Source organism: Vanacampus margaritifer, chromosome 4 (genome assembly GCF_051991255.1).
Source record: "Vanacampus margaritifer isolate UIUO_Vmar chromosome 4, RoL_Vmar_1.0, whole genome shotgun sequence".
In the NCBI taxonomy this organism is placed as follows: domain Eukaryota; kingdom Metazoa; phylum Chordata; class Actinopteri; order Syngnathiformes; family Syngnathidae; genus Vanacampus; species Vanacampus margaritifer.
This window is the reverse complement of record NC_135435.1, coordinates 7,659,237-7,670,752: the sequence shown is the minus strand read 5'-3', so window position 1 is coordinate 7,670,752 and position 11,516 is coordinate 7,659,237. Positions and strand designations below refer to the sequence as shown.

The 11,516-nt window shown below is 37.7% G+C and overlaps 1 protein-coding gene across 1 annotated transcript in view; it reads left to right on the top strand.

Annotated features, from left to right (window-relative positions):
- The first annotated feature begins 653 nt into the window (after positions 1 to 653).
- Positions 654 to 11,516, top strand: part of gas2b (growth arrest-specific 2b) — a 17,242-nt gene continuing 6,379 nt past the window's right edge. Inside the window, exons 1-7 of the mRNA XM_077564235.1 lie at positions 654 to 922; positions 3,629 to 3,874; positions 6,038 to 6,147; positions 6,396 to 6,537; positions 7,950 to 8,013; positions 8,852 to 9,347; positions 9,449 to 9,556. Of these exons, the coding sequence (XP_077420361.1) occupies positions 772 to 922; positions 3,629 to 3,874; positions 6,038 to 6,147; positions 6,396 to 6,537; positions 7,950 to 8,013; positions 8,852 to 9,347; positions 9,449 to 9,556 (1,317 nt within the window). The 5' untranslated portion in view covers positions 654 to 771. The remainder of the gene's footprint in view (positions 923 to 3,628; positions 3,875 to 6,037; positions 6,148 to 6,395; positions 6,538 to 7,949; positions 8,014 to 8,851; positions 9,348 to 9,448; positions 9,557 to 11,516) is intronic.

Below are 11,516 nucleotides of genomic sequence, written 5' to 3'. Positions count from 1 at the left end.
CAGTTCAGCTGGTATGTAATTATGGTGGACCAAAACTGTAGATAAATAAATAAATAACTAAAAGTGAAAACAAAAACGGATATAAAAAATATAATTCAAAATTAAACAAAAACAAATAAATAAATGAAAACAAAACTATATACATATATATATATATATATATGTACATACAGTGGTACCTCAGAGTTTGAACATGATTCGTTCCTGCGAAGTGTTCAACGTCCGAATTGTTAAAACTCCGGAAAAAAAAAATTCCCATAGGAAATAATGTAAATGCAATTAATCCGTTCCCAAGCTCCAAAAAACGAAAATTCCTATTTCATTTTCTATTTATATTTTTTTACATTTACAGTACAGTACAGTATTCATACAATAAAAATACCTTACCTTTCCTGTTGTGGTGTGATGGCATCAGTGGATGATAAATGCTATGTTAATACTTGCTTTAGTTCAGCGCTGAGTTTGTGTATTTTACATTGGGCATATTTTTAGACTACTAAGCGGTCCTTGTGTGCGTTGTTTAACGTCAGGCACGTTGTTGAACACCTAAGGGGTGTCCTCGGGCCAGTATTTACAGAAGTAGTCACGGTAGTTACAACTGCGCGATAATCTCCTTCCTAATTCCACTGTGGTTTGTAGCACTGTATGTTTTTCTTTGCTGCCACTGACATTGTTGTCTTTCTTTGGGACCATGGCGAAGAATACTGTCGAGGAAAAATCAAAATGCACTCGTGAGTATGGGAGTATTCACGATCTGATTGGAAATGAGCAATGCATCATCTCAACTACCGCAACGTGAGCATTCAGCATTGCTTGGCTTCCCTCGGCTTCCCTCGGCTTCCCTCGGCTTCCCTCGGCTTCCCTCGGCTTCCCTCGGCTTCCCTCGGCTTCCCTCGGCTTCCCTCGGCTACCTGTTTTCAAGGTATGTTCGGCTTAGCTTGCTTTGCTTGGGTGTTCGAACTCCGAAAATGAGTTCAAACTCCGAGGCATTTTTCACTCAGATTTTTGGATTGAAGCCCGAATTGTACGAGTTCTGAGACGTTCAAACTCCGAGGTTCCACTATATATATATATATATATATATATATATATATATATATATTTATAAGTTAATTTTTTTTTTAAATGAGATTCAAAAAATAAATGTCAAAATAAATACAAAAATAAATGTATAAATACAATTAAATATCAATCAACAACTAAAAATGCTCTGCTCTCACATTTGTTTATTTCATGCTCAGACGCCCTGCCAGGATGAAATGTTATTGAAATGAGGGGGCGGTCCTAAGCGTGTCTTGGGTTGGACTCCGCCGTTGCAAACTGACTTTCATTGGTCGAGTGAGTGGCTCGGCGAAGCAAGTCTCGCCGGCTTGCATTGGAGAGCTCCAGCAATGGACGACTATCTTGTCCACTGTCACCTCAACTCAACTCAAGTCACTTGTTGTAAGAATTGTGAGAGCAGAGCGTTTTTATTGATTGATTGATATTTAATTATATTTATATATTTGTATTTTTTTATTTTATTATTATTATTATTATTATTATTATTATTTCCGCGTTTTTATTTTGTCTATTTTTACCTATATATATATATATATATATTTTTTTTTAATTCTTTATTTATATTTATGTTTTTTCCAATTTTATTTTTTTTCACTTTTAGTCATTTATTTATTTAATAATTTATTTATTTTGAATTTTGGCAGTTTTGGTCCTCCATATTGTAATTGCAGCTGCTTCTTTTTCATGACTGGTGCTTGGACTGAAAGCACAATTAAAGTTCAGGAAATGTCACTCAAGCTCAAGTATACAATATGCAAAATAAGCTGCAATAGAAAAACCAATACATGTGTGTGTATGTGTGCCAGTGCCCATGTGTGTTGTCTTTACAGACATGCACCTTGAGCTTTGCTGGAGCATAAAGGCTGCTAGTGTCTCAAAGACAGGCCATTGAGTGACCTTTGCCATCCCTTCCCAGCAGAGTAATCCTGGAGTACAGGTGTGATTTTCGCACCTGGATGTTTTGTTAGAGACACAAGCTCTCATGGCGCGCTGGTCAACCAATAAAGCAGCCTCCGACTTGGCACGACGGCCCTTCCCATACCCCGCGTCTGTCCCAAGTCTGCACCGTCTGTTTACAAAAGGGGTCTTTCACAACGTTCATGCTACACAGCCACTGCCTACATCTTCACGTTTGTGTTATAGTGTGTGTGAATTTAGTCTACTTTGCACACACACGCAAGGATGCTCGCTGTTCAGTTGGAATTTCCTGACACTGTTCTTGTGTGCATTGTTTATCTTCCTATTTGATCATGTAGTGATGCTGGTTTGAGCTACAAATGTCATAAAAGCAGATGTGATGCTGCAAGGTGTGCTTCAATATGATTATTCAAATTTAGATATCTAAAAAGTGGTTCCAAATTTGACTTAAAAAAAAAAAAGACACACACACAAAGGACCCGGATGGCCTTTGTCACCGTATGTCAACAAACCTGCAGTGTGTTTTTGTCCCGATTCCGTGTGCTTAGCAGTGAGTATTCGCAGTAGACAGAGCGTGTCTCTGCATGGGGCTGAGATTTATGATGGAGGCTTCTCTGGGAACTTGACAAATGAGCCATGCACCGGCGCCAGCAGAGTAGCTAAGCATTGCAGCTAAAGACCTTATTCTTACATTTAGGGATGTTCAATAATTATATATATATATATATATATATATATATATATATATATTATATATATAAAATAGGGATGGGTGATATGGCCTAAAAATTATATCACAATATTTCAAAGAAATTTGCTGTGACGATATTGGCAATAATTACTGAACAATAGATTTGTGATTGTTTTTTTGGAATAATAGAACTTTTATTGCAGCACAATATTTAAGACACCTTTTTACCACGATTGAAATGTAAACAAAGTGAAAATATAGCAACCGTAATGGAATGAAATGGAAATAAAAACAGGCCAGGTAGTGTTCACCCTGCGAAGTCTAATTGTAACTAAACAAAATAAAGCACATTTACTTAGCAAATACAAAGAAAACATAAACCTTCAGAAGTCAGTGGCAAATTGTAGTGATGGGAATTCTTTTTAGGGAACCGGTTCTTTTGGTTCAGCTCACTAAAAAGAGCCGGCTCTTTCGGCTCCTAAATGGCTCTTTAGATTTTTTGTCGCTTAAATATATTACCAACAACAATTTAAAACTATGCGCAATATGAATTACTAATGTGAAAAATTTGCACTATATCAAATGTTTGTTGTATAAAATACACTTTTATTTATAAACTCGACTATAAACTCAAATAGAAAGTGCAAACAAATTAGACAAACATTTAACTATTTACAAATGAACTTAAATAAGTTCAAGGACATTTTTGCACAAATAAAATGTGTTTTTTTAAAAGCATATTAGTAGTTTTTCCATTAACTAAAATAACCTTGGTCATCACCCACCCCTAACTTATATTCTAATTCAACCACTTTGTTGAAAGATTAAGGGTAACTCATGTAAACACATTACAAAATCTTGACCATCGCTAAAGTACCCAAGAGCAAGGCATATTTCCCAAAATGCTTGGTCGTGATGTGTCAGCAATAGAATAAAACTAAAAAGTTTCCTTTGTAGGATTTGTCAAAGCTGATCAGAGCAGAAGCATGGATGGTGAAGTGGAATCAATGAACAGGAACGTTGAGAGTCCTCTGAGCCAGCTGACCGGGTTGGGGATGAGCTGTCTCCTCAGCCAGAAGTATCGCCACTGCGGGCCAGGTCTTGCCAGTCCTCAGAATTACAACCAGTGGTTACCGTACCGCCATGATGCCAGCTTGCTGCCTATGAAAGAAGACCTGGCTCTTTGGCTCAACACCATCATGGGTGAGATTTTTTTTTTATTATTTATTGACCCTAGCAAGCTAAAAGCATCCTTCCTTTGTAAATAAAAGTAAGCCATTTCATTCCAAACTTCGACCGAATCTCATCAGCCAAGTCAGAATCACTGAAAATTATTCTACGCTCGCTTGGTCCATCCCATTTGTTTTGGTTAATTCAACTTTCACAAGAAAATAACACCAAGCACCAGGGAAACAAGTGCACCTGACTCAAGTTCTTGCGTTAATGTAACGCTAGTGCGGTTAGGTCTGATTACTGCCAAGATGTTCAAAAAGACACACAGAATAGGTCCGGCTATGGAGCCTCGTGGTGTGAATAATAAGACAACACAATCAGTTTTCAATAATTTATTGAACTCGCAAATCACATACCATGTGGCATTTACAATAATAATGAATATATTATTGCATTTACAATAATGATAATTATCACAGGTATTTAGAAAGACTTGAGATGCATTTTGCTGTAAATAAACAATATGGGGGGTAGATAGTGTTCTAATGTTCAAAATTTCCAAACCAGGCATCAATTTCTCCAGGGCGGGGAAACCTGACCTAATACAAGGCCAAAAAAAATGCAATCATTTTTAAATCATAGATATGAGTAATCAAACCAGTTAGGCATTGTGATTTGATATGTTCAAATTAACAAACATGAGTTACAGAATAAAATTTTAAAAAAAAAGCAAAAAAAAGAAACCAGCAGCTAATGTGAAAATGAGTAGCAATCAAATAGAAACAGACATTTCATTAAGTTCATACTGTAAGAGTAAAGTGAACAATGCATCACACTTTATTAACTTCCACTAAAAAGTCACTTTTTCTAGAGTAAAGTGCGCTTAAGATCAGTTAGCTCAATGCTAAGCGGTAATCAATATTGTTGCGCAACAGGGTTTGAAATCACCCCAGTTAAACAGGCTGAGCCCGACTCACCGATAAGCAGAGCGACGTCAGGAGGGCAAAGCAAAAGTCCGGGCAGGGAATGTTGAAAGTGAATCTGAACACACATAAATAAGCAACACAAAACAACACTAAACAAATGAGGCTCGAGCAACTCGCCCAAGAGCAGAATCAATGTATAATTGTCTTAACAGTCGCTTCTTAAGTAGTTCAAATAGTTAAAACATTTCCTCTTGTAGAGTAGTTCAAATGTTTGAAACGACCCTCAAGTAAGGCAAGCCACAGCAAGGCCCGCGTGCACCAACTGCAGTGGAGCAGGACAGAACAAGCAAGGGGGCAGTGGGCTTTTAAAAGGGACATTCTCACTCAATCAAGAGCACCACAGCTGGGTCTAGTTGACACTGATGCCAGACGAGCAGACAAGATCCAGCAGCTCTTAAAGGGACAGCCCCACATATAAGCTCAGCAGCAGGGTTTAAACTACACTGGTTACATTAACATCACCACAAAGCAAATTCTGTAGAGTAAATTTCACTCTCTTTAGAGTGGGGCCGAATAGACTCAGTTTTAGAGTAGGCTAATATTTACACTTGGAAGAGAGTGAAATAAAAAAAATTAAATAAGTAAAAGTCACTCAAGGGTTGATGAACGAACTCACGACCTTCAGCGTAGGAGACTGCTACACTACCACCTGAGCTATGCCCCTCCTACTTTTTGCTTTTATCCAAGAGGAGACCAAAAACCTCTTGTTTTGTGTCTTGGAGTTAGGAAGATTCCAGCTGACACAAGCAATATGCTAACACACAGCAAGAGCTGTGTGTCTCAAGGAGTAAATCGGCTGTCTCCCAAGCTGAAGGTTATGAGTTTGTTCCTCAACCCTTGAGTGACTTGTATTTATTTATTTTTCCACTTTTTTATTTCACACTCTTTCAAGTGTGAATATTACTCTAAAACGGAGTCTATTTGGGCCCACTCTAATTAGAGTCAAATTTACTCTACAGAATTTACTGTGCAGGTTTATACATTTGGATCTAAAAGTAGCCGTTAGTAAATCTGCTAAAACACTGTCAGAAAACAAGCCTAAAATCACTATGTATTGGAAGGGCTGCTCTCTCTCTCTCTCTCTCTCTCTCTCTCTCTCTCTCTCTCTCACTCTCTCTCTCTCTCTCTATCCCTCTCAAAAAAAAAACTCAACAAAGGAAAGGAGTACCTGTATTATTACTTTATGTGTGTGTGTGTTTGTGTGTAGGTGTGGATGTCACCGCTGACACTCTAATGGACCGACTGGACAATGGCGTTGTTCTTTGTCAATTGGCCCAGTTTCTCCAGGAAAAAATGAGCCACAGTAGTAAGGGAAAGGTGCTGTAACAGAACCAAATCATTATTTATTACCCTTTTCATCAGAAACAAGTATAGAAAGTACAATGATGCAAAATACAACATGCTGTAGGCACATAAAATGGCAAAACAAATATGATCTACTATTCTTTGACATACTATCATTTGCCCCACAATAATACAAACAATCAACACAATATGACTTCTTTTTTTTTCTTCTTTTTTTTATGTGCGTTCTGCTTATGTGATTCTGTGTGTACTGTGTGCAGTCCTTTACCAGGAGAGTGATCCACTGGCGAGCTGATGCAACTTCAGGTTCATTTTTTGCCAGAGACAACACCGCTAACTTCCTCTACTGGTGCCGCAAGATTGGCATCGACAGGGCCCACCTTTTCGAATCTGAGGATTTGGGTGAGCTAATGGTGGATTTAGCAATAATGATTGTTTTATCTTATTTATAGTGTTTTTTTTATTTGGTTTTGATACATTGGTCTTGTTATGTGTTATGTTTACTCACTGTAGCACTTTGAGGTTTGATGTCAAATATAAAGTTGCTACAAATACAATTTATTATTCTTATTAATATTATTAATACAAGATTCCTGGTTATTTACAATTATCTTTGAGCAAGCTTTTGAGTTCACAGTGTGCAAATAAACTGCTTTGCTTCCATTGTAAATTATACTATGACTTTTGTATTAGTATTAATTAGGCAAAAAAAAAGAAGAGAGAGATAGAAAATGCAGTCAATTTACCTTTCATCATTAATGCTAGTAAATGTAGTCCATAATTCCAAGTGTCTGCTTGATTAACATTATTTGGGCTATTCTTGTTATTGATGCACACAGATTGGGTTACATTTACCCAAGGATGGGATTAATTATTTTGACCCACCAGATTGGATTTGGGTGATCTAAAGAATTGAACCTGCTTGCCATTTTGCACAGGCTTGTGTATTGAAGTTGAAATAAAATAGCTCAGTGGTAACACTGCTGACTTTGGACACAGAGATCTGGTGTAAAAACTGTACCAAACATATTTTATGAATGACTTGCTGTGGTGACCTCTGACCGGGGAAATTGTTTCTTCTTCTTGGTAATAAAATTTGTATTCCTTTTAACCACATTTATACTGATAATCTGTTAACCAAGGTATCTTGAACTCATCTCTATGCGTGGCTTCTTTTCCCACATTGATGTACCCATACATGGTGGCAAGTTTGTGACAATGACAATGTGATAATGTGCGACGAGTAAAGTAATAATACTGGCAGGCCCCACTTTGCTGACTTCATGAGTGCAATTAAGGTTTATATGATGAATGCTTTGCCTTCCCTTTGTGTCCAATTCCTGCTCTAGATGCTCTGCTATAGCATCAAAAAAGGTCATGCTATGGTTGTTGTTGGTTGTTTACACATGATTCTTTTCTCGTAACCTAGATCAACGAGATTGTTTTTGAACAGTAGGTTTTTTTGCGTGTGCACTGAGGAAGACTTAATTGCCTTCTTCATGCTGCTGTTGGCTTTGTTGGGTGCAGGTAGGCATTCTGTTTGATGTGGACTAGCGGAAGGAGATGAAGCATTCATGCCCTCATGCCCTCAGATGCGCATTCAAAGGCCACAGGAATTCCAGCTCAGCCTCAAAAGATAGAGATGAATAACAAGAGACGGACAGAGCACTTCACAAAATATGCACCCTTTGTCATAAACACATTTATCTCTGGAAGCATTTTTTGCCAAAGCTATATTGCATTTATTTTGTTTTTATCTCTGTCTCAATCCATCCACCCTCTTTGTTTGTGTTGTGTACATGTGCTGTGTGAAGTCCTCCATAAGCAACCCCGGGAGGTGTGCCTGTGCCTGATGGCGCTGGGACGCATGGCCGCCAGGTAAATGCTCCAGACAAAATAAAGCTCCTACTTTGTATAAAGTGACAATACAACACAGTGACTAAAAGTGTGAAAAGGGGTAGTGTAACTACTGAATAAACAAAATAGTCAAGTATGTGAAGCAGGATTCAGATGCTATTTAATTACTGGGAAATGTTTGTATAAGCTGTTTATTCATGATTGTTTTCATGAATATTTACATTGTTCAATGCCATAACTGTAAAGAAGGGGTGTGCAAACTTTTTTGTTTGAAGACTGCATACAGAGAAATGAAAGGATGCAAGGAGCCACTTTACTTATTTTAAGCATACTAAAAGTAATCGTAAGCATTTATATATTGAATTTTCTACTTAATTTAATAAATGCATAACAGCACTGTTACCTGATTTATTACTTGATTACTTACATTGATTACTTGCATTGTTACAACAGTTACTTGAGGGTTGTTCATGTGATATTTTTATAAAAACGGATATTGACAGTGCAGAAATTGGAAGAAACTATTTTTCCTTCTAAAATAATAATCTCCATTCATCAGTATTTCAAAGAGAAATGTAATTATTTTGGTCGTATCGCTGATTATTTAGAAATATTTATGAACCATTTTTAAAGTAATAGTGGCACCTTTTTTTATTGACAACCTCACTCACAATCTGCCTACCCCAAATTTGACCTTTATTTATTTATCTTTTGTTATGTCAACGGCCGCTGAAAAATGAATGGCGGGCCGCAAACGGCACCCTGCTGTAAAGCAACAGCATTCTGTTATGATACAGTATTTCTAAATATTATTATTTTGAATGACCTCATGATTATTGCCATATTTTTTCCTTTTCAGGTATGGAGTTGAGCCTCCAGGCCTGGTGAAGTTGGAGAGAGAGATAGAGAGGGAGGAGGGAGGAAGTACTTCTCTATTGTCCCCGCTACCTTTCTCCTTTTTTCCAAACCCGGAGCTTCTCTCACTATCACATTCAAGCAAGCCCCCAACCCCGCCCCCACACTCTCCACCAGTGCCCCTCACTCCAAGCTCCATCTGCCTCTCGAAAGCCCACAGCACGCCCCTCACGTCTGATCTTCCATCAGCTACTGAAGACTCAGTGCCCACATGTCTCTCCCCACTGCAGTCCTTCCTCTCAGCCCCAAAACTCTGCACAACCACAGCTTCAACACAAACCTCTTTGTGCTCCACTGACACATCTGTAGCCTCAAAAAGCCAAACGCAGGTGGCCACTGCAACCAGACCGCCCACATCCTCCCGGCCACCAAACCTGACCCGTCACTCCAGCAAATCCATCCGAAAGAGCACCGGCACCAGCAACATTTTGGATGACACTGTACGCCTCATTGATGGAACGTCTTATTTGAGCTTGCTTACATTGGCTGTGTTGCATGACTGCACTACATTAACACCCTGTGTGTGTCTGACCTCTATCAGGTGAGAAACATGATTGAAAATCCACCCTGCAGCTGTCCAAACAGGTTCCCTGTTGAAAAGCAGCCAAAAAGCTGTTATCGTGTGGGGGAAAAAGTTCTTTATATACGGGTAAGCATTGAATTTCTTTCTAGACCTATATTTATTTTTTTATTTACTTATGCAACACTAAAAAGTCACATTCAGTGAGCAATGCATAACACCCACTCACTGTCAGCTAACCTAATTAATATTCCTTAATGTAGTTGACTTGCCCACAACCACTTTTTTTTTTTAAATCATGACCACCATGTGTCCCTGACTCGAACTCAAGTAAGCTTTTTGAACATACTATGGTTAACTGCTTCCTGCTTCCTTCATATGTTGCAATTATAGAAACCATAATAGTGTACAAAAACGCAATATAACAGCACAAAACTGTGCCACATACATCACCTGCACAAGTTCAGAATCAATATTTTTCTATAATGATATACTGCTTACCTACATGTGGTTCGAATTAAATGTGGAACAATTCCATTCGGTTCAACTCAGATTTGATTCAATATGGTACGGCTCAGTTCACGAGGGTACAATACAATGGCTTTTTTGTTTACACACATCGTGTCAGTACTGTAGAAGTGGCATTTCTTTCTAAGATATTTAACTCCAATAAAAGACACTTCGATACATGTCTTGATATATTTCCAAATGGAACAATTTGATTCAGTTACGTTCATAATTATCATCGATGCAAATTATGAAAAGTATTAATGTCTGCAGACGTCTTTTGATCATCAAACTTGGCTTCTCTGACCAGCCAGTCAGACATTCAGAGGATGGAAAAATTCTAACGTTATGCTGGGCGAGCTAGTTGGCCCTTTAGGCTAATTTGAAATCTGGTTTGACTAGTTAATTAAAGAAACAGTCCCTTTGCTAATATAGTTTTTACATCAGTCAGGCAAACTGATTTTGAAGGCCCGGGGCAGATTTCGTTGACATGGCAACGCATAAAAAATGGATTGGACAAGAATGAAACTATTTATGGTGTAAGTACTAAATACAGTATGAGCCTTTGCGCTTGAGAATTTACTGTCAGCACAGAAGGCAACACCGAAAGCCTTGCTTGTTGACGGTAAACCACTGAGCCTAATTGGCCAGTAGTTTATGCAGGTAGTCCATGCATTTAGTTCCCATTTAGTGATGCTATAAAATGTGATTGGTTGTTTGTCTTAACTTGCCCTGTGATTGAATTTCAACCAATCCAGAGATGTAGTTGGCCTCAGCTGGGATAGGCTCCAGCTACCCATGACCCGAATCATGATCAAAGAATGTAGAAAATGGTTGTTATTTCCCCATTTTGTCAGTTGTCCATCTCCATAAGTAACTATGACTCAATTGCAATCGTTTAAAACACTAAAACAGAAAAATGTATAAAATCTCCAACACTTCTATAAATACTGAGAAATTCAATTGTAATTGTCAACGGAAAGGGTAGGCACAGCACAGGAAGTGTGTCATTTTCATTTGAAATCAGAGTAATTAAGATTTAATATGGCTAATTTGATGACCCGAAATAGGTGTGGCCTAAGTCAAGACAAAACTTTTGAAGGACAGTCAGTTGAGATACTCACTACAGACCTAGTATTGTAAATATTGTTTCTACAAGGGCTAAAGCAATCATTTATCTTTAGACACAATGCTTGGACATTTGTGTTTACATTTTTTTTGTGTGTATTGCATATGCAATTTTAATTGAGTTTGTAATTTTGTTTCGATGTAACTGTTTTACAATGTCGACAATTGATTTTAGTTTTGTTTTTAGATTGATTCTGATTGATAATCATCATCATAAGCTATACTAGGTAAGACAGGCTAATGGTAAGAATTGAAATTACTTAATCAATTAATCAATGTCATTTTATGCCAAACATTTGGTATACTAATATGAAACTGTTCACCCTAACGTATATCTGTTTTAGGTGTAAGCATAATATGATTTCAGTAAATGTAATGAATCCATCTTTGTGTCAGCAAGTTGAATCACTGACTTATTTGCCTTTATCTGGGATAGAGATGTTAGTGCCTTTCA